The 20,348-nt window shown below is 36.4% G+C and overlaps 2 protein-coding genes across 3 annotated transcripts in view; one reads left to right on the top strand and one right to left on the bottom strand.

Annotated features, from left to right (window-relative positions):
• The window catches only part of LOC121878304 (transcriptional regulator ATRX-like), a 65,637-nt gene extending 59,236 nt beyond the window's left edge, over positions 1-6,401 (top strand). Inside the window, exons 32-34 of the mRNA XM_042384407.1 lie at positions 210-395; positions 1,538-1,669; positions 4,303-6,401. Of these exons, the coding sequence (XP_042240341.1) occupies positions 210-395; positions 1,538-1,669; positions 4,303-4,338 (354 nt within the window). The 3' untranslated portion in view covers positions 4,339-6,401. The remainder of the gene's footprint in view (positions 1-209; positions 396-1,537; positions 1,670-4,302) is intronic.
• An 864-nt stretch (positions 6,402-7,265) lies between these two features.
• LOC121878341 (thyroxine 5-deiodinase-like) lies at positions 7,266-14,497 on the bottom strand. Of its 2 annotated transcripts, none has more exons than XM_042384507.1 (5): positions 14,175-14,497; positions 11,647-11,836; positions 11,218-11,330; positions 10,332-10,518; positions 7,266-8,215 (listed from the first exon to the last, which is right to left on the bottom strand). In XM_042384507.1, the coding sequence occupies exons 2-5, from the start codon at positions 11,671-11,673 to the stop codon at positions 8,159-8,161; spliced, it is 384 nt and encodes a 127-aa protein (XP_042240441.1). In that variant the 5' UTR covers positions 11,674-11,836; positions 14,175-14,497; the 3' UTR covers positions 7,266-8,158. The 2 variants fall into 2 exon arrangements, with proteins under 2 accessions (XP_042240441.1, XP_042240442.1); XM_042384508.1 differs by having other exon boundaries at positions 14,211-14,497.
• Between the last annotated feature and the right edge of the window lie 5,851 nt (positions 14,498-20,348).

Below are 20,348 nucleotides of genomic sequence, written 5' to 3'. Positions count from 1 at the left end.
ATGAGTAATACAGTAGCTGTGTGCTATGGACCAAGAAATCTGCCTTAAATCACCTATCAGTGACTGATACATCCTTAATTGTCCCGATTTAATAATTTTGTTGTGTGTGCTAGGTTATTGTACTGGCTGCAGCCAGATTTTTTTATGCAAATATATAGTAGTTTTGTATTACAGCATAGATATTAATACATGTATTGATATCTCAACAGCTGAAGAACCCAATGATAGCACCAGAGCAGAGGAAACTCTTACCATTTGGGAATCATCCAGAGATGCTTCCTATGTTAGAACAGCAATTGAGAATGCTGGAAGAAAACATCCAACGAGAAAACCAAGTCATTAACCACATGACACAAATCACTCCACAGAGAGACCAGGTGTCCATGGCCAATTTGGTGAGTGTAGCTGGATGTGTTGGCGATTAATGACAAGTTAAAATCTTATTAATTGTAGAAGAGTTTTAAGTATAAAACTTGGTTGAGTTTTGGTTTTATATTTGCTTTAGTAGTGATTAATCTCATTGTTGTTAATCATATAAGTATTTGAAAGATGGCAACTTCTTCATACTGTATATTAGTGGGCAAAGTAACCCATGGAATTCATTATTACAGTATAGGTTTCGTATTTTTATGTACAGTATTCCTAGAAATGGCCTGCCAAAATGAAACTCATAAATAAATATGAGTGTCCATACTGAACAAGGGTTACTGTTACAGCCAGAGTCCTTTTTATTGTGTTAACTCTTTATATGTGGTGTAGAATGTATGTATTCTAAACAACCTATTGAGCATTTATTTATTAATTGCATCATTAGATATCTTATAAATGCAGAGATCTTTTCAATGCTTTGGCATGGCTCCTCTCTGGTAATGATACCATAATGGTTCAAGGGGCCCTTTTAAATCCATTTTTGCCCCCCACCCCCATTACATCTCCAGGTGCTGTGCAAAGCATGTGTCGTGAGGATATATGTTCTGATTGGTTGCTCCATTTGTTTGTTTTTTTACTTACCTGTATATCTCGAGCACTTTTTGAACTAGAAAGCTGAAAGTTGATTACAGTAATTCCTTGTTTCTTTGACATATTTCTTACTTCCCATATTTTGTTCACGGTATGGCTGGGGGTTGGGGTGTACATTGAATATGTTGTTACTTGTTGATTTTCTTTATAAAATGTGAACAAAACTGACTAAATTGCTTCAAATTTGGAACTTGTACATTAATATTGTGGTCATCGTTCGTGATCTTTTAGTATTTATCCTAAAAGAGTATGCAATAGTTCTTAACCTTTAACTTTATTTTAAGGTCATTTCACATAATACTGAGTGTATACATCTTGCAAATTTTCATATACTGGAGGCAGATTCCAGCTATGGTATAGTTCATACAATACTGTAGGTTATGGTTCACAGGTTTTACTTAAAACCTTTGTTACAGTATTTTTCTCAATCTTAGTTTAGATGAGACTGAAAGACTGGATACTTTCTCAGTTACTTGTCATCAATTGAAGTACATCTAGTTTAAATACCTGTTTTCAGATGTCTGCAGGACTGATTCGTGGTCAGCCAGCCAGTACAGGGGTTACTTCAGCCACAGCTAATTATGTTGGAAGACCAAGCAATGCTGGAACCTCCACAATGAGACCGCTTCAGCAAAACCCCCCTGAACAGGTTTAAATAGTTATTATTTTTAAGCGTACTCTCATTTTCTCCACTTTTTCATTCACCAGGTTATTAACTTATACAGCATTACCAGAATATTTTATCCATTGTATCCTAAGAACAGTTTGATATAAGAATAATTTAATATTAATGAAAAGGCTACACAAATATGAAAAGTGACAGCGAAGGTAATATATATGAGGTCATGAAATTTTGAGGAACAGGAGTGGGAGGTAGAGGAATGTATTCTAGTTAACTTGCATATCTGATATTCAGAAATGCCAAATATACATTCTGAATGAAACAGATGATTAATTGAGGGGTTGAGATTTAAAGGGGAAGAGAAATCTTAAAAAAAAAATATGGCAAGGATTTAGAGTAAAGCAAATAACTGATAGAAATGCTGAAGAACAATTGGTATTACATAAATGGTCATATCTAGTTCATTAAAGAGTGGAAGAATTGTGTGCCTGAAAGGTACCCGAGGATTCATGAAGAAGTTGAGAATGTTAATATGCATTTTCTTGTGAAATAGTGAAGCAAGTGCAAAATAATGATTAATAATCCAAATACAAAATGCCTTGCTTCCAACCTCTAGCGGGGTGGCTCATGATATTGAATCATAATTGCATATTCTTGTTACTGCACACCCCTTTAGTTTTGCCATGTCATCCTCATTTATCCTTACTATAATTCCACCTTGCTTTATATATTCCCTGCTTCGTCTTCCTTGTAATTCATTCGGTAACTCATTTTAAGTCTCTCGCCATCCTCTCATAATGTGTATATTAAAACACTTTTTCAACTACAGTATTCTAGTCTGTCCCATACCATATTCCACCCACTCTCCATACATTTGCTTACAGATGCAAGGTTTTCTTCTTGTCATTTTCATCCTGCCCACTTACTTATTGATGAACTTGTTATCGTATCTGTAAAATTACTTTCTTTATACCTCATACCTTTCCACTGAACACCAGCTCATTACCACAAAACACACTTTTTCTTAAGTCTCTATGTTTACCAAAAATTACTTACAAACTTATATAAAACTGAATTCCCAAAAGATCTTGTAACCCTAGGCCAAATATGTGTTTTTGCTTCCCTTTTTTGTATATGAGAAAGAATTCAGAAAGGAGGATTTGTTAAGAAAAGTGTAAATGTGTGAAGTGTTAGTATGTGGTATGTATGTGTGTGTGTATGTGTAAGGTATTAGCATGTGGGTCTATACAAGAAATTACAAATGCCAAAGACATGATGGGCAGTTGTTGATGGACCACCCTGCTGTGTAATGGGAGCAGCATTTGGTATATAACTGGGTTATATAGGAGACATAATTAACAGCAGACTAAAAAATATCAAGTACAATAGAATGATGGTAACACCTGGTGCTGTGGTAGTCAACTAGATGTGAAAAAGTCCATTTTAATCTTGTTCATTCACAAGCTAGTAGGGGAGTGTTGCCTTGTCTTAGCAACATTGAATAAAGGAGAAAGCATAATTGCACTCTCTTTTTCGTAATCCCCCACAAAAAAAAAAAACATTTATTCAGTTGTAAAAAAGGAAGATGAGTAAGGAGTGAAAAGAAGGGTAAAGAGGAAGTAAGAGGAATAACAGTAAGAAAAGGTAATAGAAAAAATAGTAAAAGGGTTTGTGTTTGCTTACTTAAAGAGTTCCTTACTCTTTTCCCTTGATTGAATTACTTCCACTATAAAACTTCAATCTCTGTTGTTTATTGACCTTACGATCATAGCTAGTGGCCATTCTAATTCAGTACTGACTCCCAGGTTTGTTAACAGTCTCACATTTCATACACTCATGGTAATACTTCTACTTTCTTGTTTAGTGTAAATGTAACTTTTCTCATCTTTTAAGTAGATGATGCTGGAGATGATAAAGCATCCATTGATCATATTGTGGATGCCTTGGTTACATAACACAGGGGGGCAGTTTAAACACAATAGGAATAGATGACTGGCGTCAAAGTCAAATATTTTATTGTTCTTGAATTTATATATTTTTTATCTTCCCTGTAGTTCCCTTCCTGTACAGTACATTTTATTAGTGAATTTACACTTGTACAGCTTATTTACATCAGTTCTGTTTTTTGTAAGTTTTATTCTCAAGTGTTTAGCATGACATTTTCTACATCCTTTTTAAGACACTGTCCCCTCTCTCTGTGTTCAGATAGATTACTTGAGAACACTTGAGTATTTTTTCACCTTTTCCCTTACCATCACCTCATTACTTTATTGAATCCCAGAACTTTACCATGTGCTTTTTTATTTAATTTATTAAATCCAGAAGCCTTTCTGTGATATTTATTTAATCCATAAGCCTTACCATGTGTTACTTGATTTAATCCATAAGCCTTATTGTGTTACTTTATTTAATCCAGAAGACTTCCCGTGACACTTAATTTAATCTAAAGCTTACCATATTTTACTTTATCTAATCCTGGAGCCTCACTATTTTGTGATGTGTATCACTCCCAGACTTCTTCACTTTAGTATTATTTTCATACATATCAGTAGTAACCATTATTATCCTCAGTTGATAATTTTTTTTACACCTTTATCCCTAAAATACTTTATTTTTATCATCCGTGAGTTGGTGTTTAGTTCTTTTTTATCTCTTTTCAGAATCCGGGATCAAATGATGTGATCATGCTTGACTGAGGTGCATATTTCTAGGTCTCACTGTGTTATTGTGTTCCTGAGTGTGTACAAAGGAAAATGTTGGTTTTAGGGAATCTCAGATTTTCAACAGTGATATTTCATGCTCGTTGTAATCTTTGTTTTTACTCTTTTCAAATTGTAATTGGCATGATGGTATGTAAGAAGCTTTGTCATTTCCATATTTCTCAATTTCCAAATTTAAATTTATAATTTCCTGCTCTTGGATTCCTTATTCCTGTTCATCACCTTGTTTAAACTTGGTGAGATAACCCCTCATCCTTTCCTCACATTCTTGTTTTTTTAGTGCAAGCATATGGCAAGTGCTTCATATATGTGAGAGCCAGCTAGTGTAAGCATGTGGCAACTACTTCACTTTTATGAAAACCAGAGTGTGAGTACCGTATATAGCAACTGCTTCACCTACGTGAGACCCATTTAGTGAAGCACATGGCAACTGCTTCATTTATGTGAGCCAGACCAATTTAGTTAATCTTTAGCAAGTGCTTTGAGCATTGATATTGAATGTGAAGCATTTACATGAATGGAAATAGGCAGTGACCAGAATGTTTGAGGGGAATGCGTCAGGTGTTGCCCCTTTGTCACCCTATGAGGAATGTGGGGAAAGGTGTAGATGAGGATACTGGTGAAGAAATAGCAGCATACTGTACATACATTTTTTGAGTACAGCACATTTTAAAGAATATCTTGGGATACTGTTCTTCAAATTTTTACCATAGCATTACTATGAAGTTTGATTCTAGTAATAATGTTTTGATATGAGTATATTTTCATTCTTATGATTTGTTCCTCGGTTTGAAAACTTGCTGTTGATGGATGAAATATCTGCCCTGGGGTTTTTTTTTTTGTGAAGGCACAGCAAGAATAAATCTGGTAAGTTATTAATACAAAATTGTAATATGGTTAACCATTTCCTAAAGTTGTTTTACTGTCATATTCACTAAGAAAATTACAGTATATTTTTTTAATTCTTTTATAATTTATATGTGGGACTGAAGTTTCCATTTTGATTAATATATTGCACAAGTAAACAGGATGCTTTTGAGGTAGAATCTTGAAACGAGATATTTAAAGTACTGTAATACTGTAGTAAAATGTGAACATTTCATTTTATTTTTCGTTTTAACTTCTAAAAGGAGAATACATAAAATGATTGGAGCTCACCATATAATATGTTCATAGTATTTGAGCCATTCTTGCAAGTACATGATCATTTATTTTCGTTTTGTAGAATCCAAAATATAATTTGGTCTATAAAACACAAGGAAAGACATTATTGACATTTAATTAGTACATGATTTACAAGGTATAATTATCAGAACTAGAAGGAAAACTCTATCGTGTAATTAATACTGAATGTTTTACCGTCATAATAACCAGACTGGCCCATGTTCTTAACTCTCTCTAAGCTCTGATATTTTGCCCACTGTTCCATTAATTAACCTAACTGGTGAAAGTCCTCATAGTTCTGTTGCAGATATAGGAGGCATTTACTTGGGCTTAAACTCTAATGGTGTCCTGGTTTGGAGACTAAGAATTCCTCCATTATATCTTCCATTAGAATCTTACCAGTGAGGTATTTATAAGCTAGTCTTACCTTTTCAATAATGTTGGGGTTGTATTTTGATTCCGATTTTTAGTTTTTTTATCTTAGTTTACCAAAAATAAATCTTTATTTTTAAATCAGTTGTGAAAATATGGTAAAGTACAAAATACATTACCACTTTGATAATGAAAATAATTAAATCCTTTGGAAAATATTGCCCCAACAGGATAGTTCACATATGGATGGGTTTAATTACAAGAGCTTACATACGAGGGTTCTGAAACATTATCATGTATCATAAACCCAATATCATTTAATACTTGTAGACCATTAAATGCATGTTTAGAGGATTAGAAATTGATAGGTATACCAAAATTGGATATGGTGTAGAGTGGCTATTTATTTTCCTAACTTGGGATAACCTGTCTTGGAATTTGTAGCATTCCTGATGGTATATAAATGTAATGATGATTACAATAATAAATGTACTTCTTTAGTAGAGTGGAAGTTTCTTTTCAATCCTTTAATATTGGTTACATACAGTATATATTTTTTTCTCGAACTTTTTCCACAATCCTGAACTCTGAAAATGGTTATACAATACAGTACTGTACTTTACTTTAAACAGCAGGTAAGGATTCCTTGATCTGCCCCCATATGTGCAAAAACTCAAATGAAAGGAACGTGAAACAGCCACTAAAGTTGGCCACTGTCCCTGCAGTTGATGTGAAAAATTCCAATGCAATGCTGGGTCTGTTGATGTCATCTGTAAGCTAAGAATAGGTTGAAATTTTATTATTAGATAAAATCTGCAATAATTAGAATTAATAAAGGCAAAAACATGTTTAATCAGAAAATAATAATTAAGGGATTTGTTAATTGAAGTAGAACTGTTTAGTGGTAGTAGAAAACAGGTAGTAGGTAGTAAGCAGCTACCAAACAGGGAGGTACTACCGCCTGGGAAGATATTGGAAGCATAATGTGTTGTCTAATGGTGGACCCTGCTGTCATATGGCATCACGAAAATTGTGACCAAGTCCCAGGTTGCTGATCTGACTTCTGCCTCCTGCACACACAATTACAGGGTCTCAATTGTTTCTCTTACTATTCACAACACAACATACATATATTGTTAATCACGTTTGATTTTTTCTTTTCATTTTTGCATTTCTTTTTGGTTCTTTATTATTATTATTATTATTATTATTATTATTATTATTATTATTATTATTATTATCATTATCATTGTTGTTATTACATTTTCGTCCCCCAGGCCTCGATGTGGGTCAGTGACCTGTCCCCGGGTGGGCTAATCCCCGAAAAAAAAATGTTATCCTTACTGTACATAAAATAAGATAAAAACTCATTAATTAATTTTTATTAACAACTCAAAAGTATACTACAAATTAGGTATTATGTTTCTAATAAAGAATGCATTATGTTTAGTAAATAATTATCATTATAAATTTCATTATCATTATGTTTAAGACAATTAAGAATTATTTCTGTTCTAACTATCCCAAAGTTGATCTCTCTCCCTCTGTAAAATAAGTATTTCTTATGTACAGTCCCCATAAGCCATGCCCCTCTTCTATACTGATTGGTTCATAGAAAATTCAAACTAAATGTGTTCACAATTGGTAAGCAAATGATTTCAAGGCAGTAGCACTTCAGAGAGGATGTTAGAAAATTTTAAATAGTTATCATGAAGGGTTGATATAAATAAGCACTTATATATGTGCAGTCTGGGGGGAGGTAAAATGCTCAGGGGAACCAATCAGCTATTTGTCGCTATAGATGAAGGGTGTGGCTTACGGGTCAGGTTAGCATAGAAAGGGGATAGTGCATTAACGGGCTCGTCAGGTTTTATGCAGTAAGGCCTGTGTTTGTTTACATTGAACACATGGAAACTAGCAATAGCAAACATACTATGGAATGAAATTAAAACAGTATTAAAACAAATACCTCAAAGATAATGATTTGTGGAGTGTTTATATGACGAGCCCCTGTAAACGCACTAGTGAAGTGTTGACCCCAGAACACCTACAATGGCGTTACTCTGACCAAAGCCTCTTCCTAGACCAACTTATATCTTCCGGGTCTGACTTGGTGAAAACCAGCACCTTTGTGACAAACCCATCATCAGGTTGATATGTTGAGTCTTTGGTCTGGGCAATGCCTCGAGGCAAGTAGAGTTGTTGTAGGACTTTGATAAAACACTTGCAGGATTCTCAACATCAACACTTGCAGGACTCTTCAACACACAGCTTGATTCTCCTTAAAAGCCTTCAGCCATGACTCAGTTTCCCTCAGCTGTGGGGAGAAAAACCCCAGTGTATTATAAACAAATTGACGAGGAATATGATTGTTTTGTTTATCATGTCTGCCATGGAAAAATTTGCCTACAAAAATTCACCTATGCAATCATGCTCTCTTGCTTAATGTGATGGGAACTAGGTAGTCGGCTCATTCAATGAACGAGTTTAGCTAGGATTCCATAGTTGTGTTTGCAGTGCGTTTGCGGTGTACCTTTACAATGCGTTTGCTTTAAATTGACCTGAAAAACGAACACTCCTGTTTCCATATGCATGCAGCTGTCTTTCTAACGAGAACAGGACAAAAGATGGCACCTAGTGCATCGAAACTACGTCACTACTGTATTTATATGAACAGGATGATTTGCTATTAAATATCCTGGGTTTGTATAAGATCATGCATAATTCAAAGGAAAAACAGACAAGGAAACATAAGTGGTGGGTTCATAGATTGCTGCTGAACTGGACTAAATATGGAGCCTACAGTACTCTGGTAAAAGACCTCGGCTTGGATGAAGAAAATCCAAAGAATATTTTCGTCTGAGCAGACAACAGTTTGCACATGTTCTTTCCTTGGTTGACAAAAATTTACTGAAACACTGAAGGAACAGAGAAGTCATTTGCCCAAGTCAGCGACTTGCAATATGTATAAGGTGAGTCATGCATATAAATCGGAAATACTGTAATAGGAACCGTAGATAAATATTAAGTGACAAAATTTAGTATTTCAGTGAACCTTTTATTGAGACCATGAGCCTTCATTTTAGAACAGTTGTGTAAAAAATGAATGAATCTCGTAAAATGGTATATAAAGATTGATGCTTAATTAGTTATGAAATAACACTTGCTTGGTTGGGATATATTCTGAGTGAAATCAACTTCTCAATCTCCCAGATAGAAAACTTTTTTTTTTCTCGAGGCATTTCGCTGGGTGAGGAGAGCAAACACAGGGACAGTGACATCACAGGTGGGATTCCCACGTCCATTTCCATGCGTTTGCATTTTCAATCGCTACAGGGAGTGATTGGCATGTACTGCAAACGCATAACACTAGGCTAACACAACCGTGCCAATGGAAACAACCGTGTGCATTTCAATGTGATCTATTTTTGGCACTAACGCGTGAATGGAATCCTAGCTTTATTCATAATGTTTATTCTTTTTCATCTTACATGTGTTAAGTTTGTATTATGTTTGTTTGTGATATGTATTGTTGTAGGTTATATAGTATATTGTAAATTATGTATTATTTGTGTCCATGTTTATATCCTTGTAGTGAGTAATAAACAACCTGGCAACTCTGTGAGGTTAATTGGTAGGTCTACTGGTAGATGTGACTAACCCACTCCCCTGGCTTCTTGATGCGCTGTTGTTCGGACCGGCTCTTACCTGCGCTGTGTACGAGTATCCGGTGTCTCTGAGGGTTTTGTTTGTGCTACCGAGTGGTCACCTCACAGCTAAGTTTACTATGTGTATATGGAATAGGATTATAATTATAATGTATACTGTGATAGGTAACACTTATTCCATATGCTAATTGTAGGATTAGAGGTTCTTGTCTTTTTGTCCCTGGTGTTGTTTCTCGGTTGTAGTTGATGTACTGTACTTTCATTTTCACCTTTCTGTGTATATAGTGTAAATATGTTTAATACTTAATATATTATAGCAGTTTCTAGTGTACAGTATTATGAATATTCCCGTTCTCTGTTTATCTTCCCTTGTGTTTTCATGTTGTGGTATGTTATAATAATCCCTAGACAAGTATGTCCCATAACACTACAAAAATTCAATAATAAAAAAAGAAAAAGAAAAATCTCACCTTGGGTAAAAAACTTGCTATTTTCCATTTATTTTATGCATTTCTTAGGATCTTTTTCCACTTTAAATATTATGCATTACTGTACATTAGACTTTTAAACTTAAATAAAATTCATTCCATGACCTTCCCCAGATGCAACACACATGGCAGGTTATCAATCCCCCCCCCCCCCTACTGTATGTATATGTATGGTACATTAAGTCTAACTTCATAATCTTCACATCCTTTATTTCACATTTCTTTTTTATGGACCTTGTAGAGAGACTGACATTCTACAGGGTGGATACTAACTCACCTTGTACCCCCAGGGACCAGGACCTCCCTTGTAGACGATGATGCCGTCCAGCACGATGTAGAGCCTCTCCGGAAGGGCGCCGTAAGCCCTGCTGGCCAGATCCTCCAGGCTGTCCATCACCACCGGGCACTCCAAGTGCTCTGCCGCGACCATCATTCCTGCCGCCGCTGTTCGATCCTCCAGTGTCCTGTGGTGTGGAAAGCATCACAGCACTTGTCGGACTACGTTCAAGGTAGGTAAGACTCATAGAACACTTAAAGGATCTTAACACAACAGTATGTTAGGATCCAAAACGAAACTTGGGAAATATTTTAATGACACAAACTCACCAGGCTAAACACACTAGGAACACACCAGTATGACTTTATTATAAAAACTGAAGAAATTGTGAAGAAATTGTGGGTCACATTATAGGAAATTACCATAACAGCTGTAGGCCTCCAGCACATTACTTGTAAGACATTAACAGTATCCTCGTAGGACTTTACACACTTAAGGTTTTAGGATGTCATTTGTCACCGGTTTGAGGTCAACTTGGTTCTCCGTCTTGCTCAAGAGGACATCTCTATCACAGGCACTGAAGAGTGAGGCATTGTGTGGATATAAAAGTAAGGTCACATTCCTCTTATCATTGCAAAAACTAGACTCTTGGGACCCTGTTGGAGAGAAAACTTTATACAAACGACTTAAACTCCTACCATAGCAACAGTACCAGAATGAGCTACACCAGACAAGCGTTTCACTTGAATTATGCCAACAATGGCTGTCTGTCATGGCCACAGGACATGGGAGGGAGAGGAGAGGAACTACCTATGGGAGGAGGAGTTTAGGGAGGAGAGAAGACCTACCTGTGGGAGGAGTAGGTTATGAAAGAGAGAATACCTACCTGTGAGAGGGGAGCTGGAAGATGCTGCCAGAGATGGTCCAGCCATCAGTGGGGTGAGCCTCACTGATATAGACCAACACAAAGTCGGCCACCTCCTTGTACTTCGCACACAGCTGAAACCAACCAGTCTATTGTCAATCCTCTCCTACTTCAGTCACCCGTATGAATAACAATCACAAACTACTCCCTCCCTCACTCACCCATCCACTCACTCACTCACTCCGTCACTCACCCACTCACTACTTCAATCATCGATACAGATTTTGACGCATTTATCAGGTTTTATTCTCGTGTACAGGGTCACAAATGACATACCTTACTCAAGAACCTCTGTAATTTTTATGCTTATCTCGTGGAACTGTTTAACCACAAGCAACTCTTCAATAAATCGTAAAACACATAAACACAAACACACACACACACACACACCTCATGGAACTTCTGGAGGTTGGCCATAAAAGGGGGTCAGGTACAGGAGCCGAAGTTGAGGACGAGTGGCCTCCCTACCCTGGCCAGGTCCAGCAGTGGGAATTTCATCGTCACGTCACTCAAGGGCACCACAGGAGGGTTCGGCGCCTCGCCCTCCGCTTGCGCCACCATCCTCACCTCCTGCAGGTTGCTGTGGTAGTCAGGGAGGGATATCAGTTGTGCCAGACAGCTTAATGAATATCATTTCTAACTAACCGACTGACTGAGAGGACTTTTTCGACTTATTGTATGTTTTTTAATCATTTGAATACAAAGAGAATAAAGGATAATCGTTTAATTATTAATTATTAAATTAATTTCTATTTAGTTACTGTAGTATGTACGGAAATAAATTTAAATTATAAATTAAATTATAGTTAGGTGTTAAATACTTATTTTGAAATAAATTAAATTATAGTTAGGTAGTAAATACAGACTATTAAGTACTAATTAAATTATAGTTAGTTATTGAAGTACATATGGAAATAATTTTAATTATTAAATTAAATAATAGTTAGGTATTAAATACTTAATATGAAATATTAATTTAAATTATAGTAAGGTAGTAAATACATACTTTTAAGTAAATTAAATTCGAGTTAGTTACTGTAGTACATACAGAAATAAGTTTAATTACTAAATTAAATTATAGTTAGGTTTTAATTACTTAATTTAAAATACTAAATTAATTTATAGGTAGGTATTAAATACATAATCTTAAGTACAGTACTAAAATAAATTATAATTAGGAACATAATAAAATATAATATGTAAAATAAATTAAAGTTGGGTAGTAACTAATTTAGTAAAAAAAAATTTTATGTAAATTAAAATAATGTATAGTTAGGTAGAAAATCACAATACAGCTGTAGTTATGAAGTGAATTACACCGTTTTTGTTGTTTGTGAACTGATTGCATTATTAACCCTTAAACAGCACCAAGGGTGACTGAGATAACACCCAATACAAAATTAATTTTATACTATACTATACTGTACTGTACAGAATTTTTTCCATCATTTCTAATTTCTTTTGTTCAACTTGAATTTTATTTTGACAAGCTGAATCTCCAAATCTGAATGCAACTTTTGATTATTTGCAAGTTGAATGTTGATCATTGTTCTTCCAATTGTTTATCTAACAATTGCTGCCGTGTGCTCCAAAATAGTTTATTATTTTCTTCCTCTTCAATGGTTATATTTTTCCTGTTTGGTCGGTTATACCGTTTTTCATCAAATAATGACGTTTTCTTTTTATTTTTCTGGGAGGAGGTTGAGGGGCTAGGTTGTAAATTTTGGTCATCGTCTCTGCTGGAGGCACGCTCTGGTACAGGATTTGTGAAGCACAAATCTTGCCCTGGATTTGTAGAAGGCATGCTTTCAGCAAAGTAATTGTGGTCCTCATCAATGAAATTGATTGATGGGTACACATCCACTTCAGCTGTTCTACTGATCGCCGAGGTCCATATCCCTCAGCATTGAAACTTTTGTAATGCGTATCCATACTTGTTTCTTTAGTGCAACAAGCTTCCCACAAGTACTTTTATTTTTCAATATTCTCTTCTCTCCAATCAAATAAACTAAGAAATCCCGCTCTCTCTGTGATACGGCGGTCCGACTAATTACCCAAATGTACCCAAATGTAGCCAAATATAGCCGGAATGAAGTCAAATAATGGTCCTAGATGAATAAATCGGACTGCCAATCACTTCTCGACTAGTATTTGGTGTCAGAAAGTCATAAAAAATTGGAAAACTTACTTTAATCTGAGTTAATAGATCGCGTGCATGTACCGACGGAGCGAGGAATTACCCAAATGTACCCAAATGTAGTCATCTAGGACCATTATTTGACTTCATTCCGGCTATATTTGGCTACATTTGGGTACAGGTTGACAACCCTTTATCCGAAATTCCGAAAACCGAAAAGCTCTAAAAACCGAAAGTTTTTTGTGGGGCTTTTTTTTTTAACAGGGATTATTAGCCCAGCCAGGCACAGATCACTGACCCACATCAGGGCCTGGGGGGCAAAAATGTAATAGTAATAATAATTATAATAATAATAATTATTCATAGTAAATAAAATTTTTAATAATTATACACCAAAATAAAATAATAATGATTACAATAATAATAATAATAATAATAATAATAATAATAATAATAATAATAATAAAATATAATAAAAAATTAATAATAATAATAATAACAATAATACTGTAATAATAAAATAATAATACAGTAAAGAAATACAAGAATGAAAAAAGATCAAAAGTGAGAAACACGACCTAGACCTATGAATAATTATTATTATTATTATTATTATTATTATTATTATTATTATTATTATTATTATTATTATTATTATTATTATAATTTTTATTATATTTTAGACCCCAGGCCCCGAAAATCGAAATGCCTCTGGCCCCAAGGATTTCGGATAAAGGATTGTCAACCTGTATTAGTCGGACCGCACCCCCCCTACACTCACCTCCACCACATCTCCTTCAGCCTCTGCCAGAAATACCTCAGCTCAACATGGTTCTCCTTCACACATTTCATGTACTTGTCGCCATCATGTAGTTCAAGAGTCTCTAGGAATTTCCGATGCCATTTAATTTTGAAGATGTTTCCATAGACGGTAATGAAAGTATTTAACACAAACGAGCCAACGAGTTTAACTGGGAGAGTTGCGTACTGCACCAGGTTATGGAGCGCCATCACCCTCTCACTCAACAGAACTGCACTAAAATGTCGACTATAAACGGGCTTCCCGAGAAACGGAGTGAAATCTGTAAAACACCCAACCTGGCAACTTTTACACAGTTTATTATAGTTCTTACGACAAGGAGATATATAAGTGATAATATTAGCACAGGATATACTGTTGGTAACAGTGCATTGGTGACGTTGTAGTGGATTTCTCCCCAAGGTTGCCAGATTGGCCTTGTTATGGCAAAATATGAGATATTTGGCCTTTTTGGAAGGTATTTGGCCACCAAAATTTCGATTTGGCCATATTCAAAATTTGGCCATTTTTTTAAGTACGTACTAAACGCGTTTACAACACTGCGCAATCTCTTTTTGATGGATTGAAGATTAAGTTGTGTGAATACGATATGGAATTTGAAAATTGCATTGGATTTGCAAGCGATGGTGCAGTTACTATGGTCGGATGTAAAAATTCTATGTGGACTAGAATAAGTGAAATAGCACCAAACTGTGTGCAAATGAAGTGCGTTTGTCATTCCTTAGCATTATGTATCCAGCATGCTTTCGAAAAACTTCCATCCAGCCTTGGCTTCCTCATAACTGAGATACCACATTGGTTCTCAAATAGTAACTTACGTAGAGAAGATTACAAATCTGTATTTGATACATTGAATCCACAGTCCGAAACTGAATGTAATTACCAAGCACCATTACCATTTCAGAAGGATTCTAAAACTAGGTGGCTTGTTAAAGGTAAAGTAATGTTCAATATTCTTGTAAATTGGCAAGAACTTAAAGCATATTTTGCAACATCAGAAAATACTGGTCGAACAGATACAAAGTTCAAAGCCAGATTATTAAAAGAAATGCTTTATGTTACGAACCCCGCCACCAATTGTCATGATCTACCTACCCAGCACTACGAACCACGCCATCTATTGTCCTGATCTACCTACCCAGCACCACGAGCAACGCCATCTAGGGACGAAACACGAGTATGACTCGTCTTAGTTACCACTCCGGGGTTTCCCTTCTCCATATCCTGGTTGTTGCGTCACCTCCTCAAAGTCTTCCTCATCAGCTATAGTTCGATGAGAGGTCAGTTCACTCTGGGAAGTGACCACAGGATCACCTATCCTGGAAACCTACGGCACAGTGACTACCTACCGTCTTCTACAATACTCAGCCTTACTCGTCAGCCATCTCAGCTCCGCACTTAAGTATTTGTAATCTTATATTGCCTCCCCACCTCCACATGCTTTAGAATGTTGTATAGGCCTAAATATGTATATACTGTTAATGTTTAGGTTAAGTATGGTTAAGGGTAAATTATAGAAAGCAGAATATTTTGTTAAGGAATTTATGGTACTTTATTATACACAACAAAAACTCGCATCCTTTGTCTACCCTTTTATAGTCAGATTGTCTTTGTTTTTGTTTTTTGTTGCCTGTTGGGATCTGGGTAGACTTTTAACTATATTCTAAATCCCCAACTCGTAACATTTATGATAAAGTCAGTTATTTATATTTTGTGTTTGCTACACCTATTGTTAAAGATTTTGAAGCTGTCAATTCAATGTTTCAATCCACTAACATGGATCCACATAAACTATCTAATGAATTAGAGTTCCTCAGAAAAACTCTTTGCAATAGAATTTACAATAATGATGGTACAGACAAAGGCATTGAAAAAATTGATTTTGGAGCCAAATTTCAGCAAGAAGTTAATAGTCATCTAAAGGAGTTCAAGGAGAGACAACAAGTTAAAGAAGAAGAAAGCAAAGTCCTTGATGTTAAAAGAAGATGCCGTATATTTATTGTTGAGGCCATCGATCAAGTGGGTTCCAGATTGTGCAATGCAGCTGAAGCATTCAAAAATCTTTCATTACTTAATCCTTCGAAGGTATTAAACCAAACCGCTAAAGGTGATTTTTCAGATTTACCTATGTTGCATTTAGCTAAAAATAATTCAGATGAAATAGAACAACAATATCGGAAAATTACTGTAACAGATTGGAGACTAGAAAATGTGTTTGAAAACAATGAAATTCCAGATGACACAACCAAATTTTGGCTTGGTGTCTATCATCATGAAAACTTCAAGGAATTGGCAGCTTATGCACTTAATTGCCTAGTCACACCAGCAAGCAATGCTATTGTTGAACGAATATTTTCTCTGGTAACTGCAATCAAAACAAAACCAAGAAACAGAATGCAAATCAATCTTCTAGATGCAATTTTCAGAATCCGAGCGCATCTCTTCGAGAATTCAATCTGTTGTAAGGATATGCGTATAACGGGTCGAATGATAACGAACTTCAAGTCTGATATTCTCTATTCGTATGGTGGTAGAATTGGTGTTGCATCAACTTCACACTCACAACAGACTGCACGAAGCGCACAAGAAGAAGTTGACATAACGATGTTCCTGTAACAAGATTGAGGCGAGTTATTTTACCTTATGCCTATTATTATTGTTAAATTGATTTATTTAGAAATATTTCAACGTTTTGTGTTTACTTTGTTGTTTCTAAAGGTTTCTAAGTTTAATTTGGAGAGCATGTAGGTTTTTAAAGACAACGGTAAGGAGGCGTATCATATGTCCCAACGGGATGAAGAAAATGCACTAGTTGAGACTGTGTGTGAGAAGGACCTAGGTGTGTATGTTGACAATGAGCTGAAGTTCTCGGGCCATTGTGAGAAGAAGGTAAATCAGGCAAATAAATTATTGGGTCTTATAAGAAGGTCGTTCAGATATCTAGACGGTCTGTCCCTCGTAACGATCTTCAGGAGTGAAGTGCTTCCCCATCTGGAGTACTGTCACCCCATCTGGTCCCCGCGATATGCTAGGGACTGTCAGTTGGTTGAAAATGTTCAAAGGAGGGCCACCAGACTGGTGCCTGCACTTCGGCACCTCAGCTACCCTGAGAGATTGGAGCGCCTGAACTTGCCTAGCTTATACTACAGACGGGCAAGGGGGACCTAGTTGAGGTGTATAAGCATCTCAGGGGCACTACTCAGTTGAGTGTCCTTACTTGGAGCTGGCGGACGCTCGCCCCACAAGGGGTCACAGCTCAAGATTGAAGAAGCCGCAGGTCCAGAAAACCGTGAGGGCAAACTTTTTCGGAGTGAGAGTTGTAAACTCTTGGAACAATCTACCAGAGAGTGTTGTGACGGCACCGAGTGTGAGCTCTTTCAAGAGAAGACTTCACAACACTGGAGCGGGTTCAGGTACATTCAGGAGCCGGTGCATGCCCAGTATTTGCCAACAGTGCGTGACAGAGACGTGACCGATCGCCCGGGCGGCTAGCGAGCCGATCTTTTGGTGAAGAATATAAATGAAAAGAGACGTGACCGATCGCCCAAGCGGCTAACAAGCCGATCAGTGGCGAAGAGGATAAAAGTAAAAGTAAAAGTAAAAAGTTTTGGCCGAATTTTGGCCGATGTGGCCGTAAGATGGCGTGAAGTTGGCCGTGAAGCTTGTCGTACAGCTGGCAACCCTGGTGTTGGTTGTTGTTGTGGTTGTGATGGTTGGTGATTGTTGTGTTGGTTGTTGGCGTGGTTGTGATGGTTGTTGGTGTGGTTGTGATGGTTGTTGGTGTGGTTGTGATGGCTGGTGAGTGTTGAGTTGGTTGTTGGTGTGGTTGTGATGGTTTTTGTTGTGGTTGTGATGGTTGGTGATTGTTGTGTTGGTTGTTGGCGTGGTTGTGATGATTGTTGGTGTGGTTGTGATGGTTGTTGGTGTGGTTGTGATGGCTGGTGAGTGTTGAGTTGGTTGTTGGTGTGGTTGTGATGGTTGGTTGTTATGGTGGTTGTTGTGAATGTTTATATGGTTGAACTCGGCCGTAAGACTCGATAAAATCTAGTCTTCGTAAAATACGTTAGTTAGGTTGCCATATCTGAACATTCAAATAAAGAGGACGCTCCAGAAGACATCTGGCCCCCCCCCGGCACACACTTTGGCGCTATGTAACCTTGAAGCAGCCGTGACAATTAATTTTGCATATTTTGCATAACATTAATATATATATATATATATATATATATATATATATATATATATATATATATATATATATATATATATATATATATATATATATATATACCAGTATCGGTGTACTGTATTGCATTGTGTTTTTAATGTAGGCTAATATACAACATTCATGGTAAAGAAATCTTGAAAATACTAAAAAAATTACCTTTGCTTAAGGCTGAATATCTTCATTCCCTTAGCTGCAGTCTTCTTCCCCCACTGTGTGTGTAACTTGATGTGCCCATGCACGTCAAGATTATGGTTGAAAATTGCTAAAATGCCTTAAATGCAGGACAAGAAAAACAAAGGCTACAGTGTAAAACAAGCCATAAGAAAAATATGGTATACTTTCAACATTTCATTTGTGGCTAATAGCGCTAAATACAAAAACAAATTTAATAATGCGCGTGGCTGAAGAACAAGGAAAAGCAGTACATGGCACTACACAGTTAGTATAAGTTGACACAAACATGAGATAAGAGGAGGAAGACAACAGCATCATGGTGGTATGCCGGCACAGCACAGCATCCACGATCATATGAAGATTAGCCCACAGTATGTTTTACCTTATGATTAACCTAACCTGACCTAACCATGTGAAAGGACCAGTTTATAATTAGGAGGCGAAAAACCCAGACTAAAGACAAACAATTTTATTAAGCAGGTTACATAATAAGACGTACAGGGAATACAAAACAAACACCGATAAAAATAGAGTAAAAGGTAAACAAGAAACAAAAGAATCACGATAATAATAATAAAAACAACTTCCTGAGAAAGAGAGAGAGAGAGATTCAACTGTGAGTCTGTGATCATTAAACATTAATTACTAAAACAAATTACAAAGAATGGGCCTTAACATAACAAATCAATAATAACAATAATCATAAACACTAATAATAATAACATGCTTTTGCTGCTAAACAATAACTCACATTAATAACTTCTTACAAGCATTATTAACTCTCAACCTTGCTGATGTCTGGGTCATTTTGTTCTTGTTATTTAAAGGTGTTTTATGACTACAAAAGAATTAATCAAATATTATGTTAAAAATTATCAATAACTTGATCATTCCTCTTGAAAATAAATCACAAATACCAATTAAAAATAATAATACTTATATAACATGAAAACTACCCAAATAAACGTTAATATAACTTTCTTCTGTGTCTCCTGACTTTTAATTGTTGGGAACTGGTGTATGATCTAGACTATTACATATATAAACAGATCACGTGAAATATAAACACCCTAGTTTATTTCGCCTGATCCTTAGACACCCTAATGCTACCTGGGTTAGATTAGGTTAAGATGGGTATTTTCTTTCACCACTACTCTCCCCTCCCCTCCGCCTGAGTACTCCAATCAACATCAAAATAATTTCTTCACCTTTTATTTCAACCTCAGCCAGTGTGAAAAAATAATCTACGGTAGCTAATAAAAAGAAATCAATTGTATTATTTGTGTACGAGTAACATGAGTGACCTCCTGGCGTCTGATAGTGTGAGTCACTCTTTGTCTCAAACAGGACTCTCAGTGGTTTCCGTCAAATGTCGGGGTTGTCGAAGACTTCGTGTGTGGACGCTAGGATATCATGTTGTGGAGGTGTCGGAGAATGGACGTTGTCGACCCTCGGTGCTGCGACGTGACTCTGCAGACACAGGCGAACTGAAATCCATTTGTTGGGATGAATCGTCTGAATTCTCTAAATCTTCTGTGGTGGGTGTCATGGGGTGTGGGCGTGAGAATGTCCAGGCGAGGTACAAGGTGTAGCTGCCCACGATGACACATACACCCAGCAGAGAGGCATGAAGAGATAGCAGGACGATGGATATTGGGGATGAGGGCGGTGGAGAAGCGTCACAAGCCGGTGTGGTGGGTGACTCACAGAGTAGGTCAGGGGGTGATGATGTA

The sequence above is a fragment of the Homarus americanus genome, unplaced genomic scaffold (assembly GCF_018991925.1).
Source record: "Homarus americanus isolate GMGI-L3 unplaced genomic scaffold, GMGI_Hamer_2.0 scaffold41027, whole genome shotgun sequence".
Classification (NCBI taxonomy): domain Eukaryota; kingdom Metazoa; phylum Arthropoda; class Malacostraca; order Decapoda; family Nephropidae; genus Homarus; species Homarus americanus.
The sequence above is the reverse complement of the archived record's forward strand: the minus strand, read 5'-3'. Positions and strand labels throughout refer to the sequence as shown.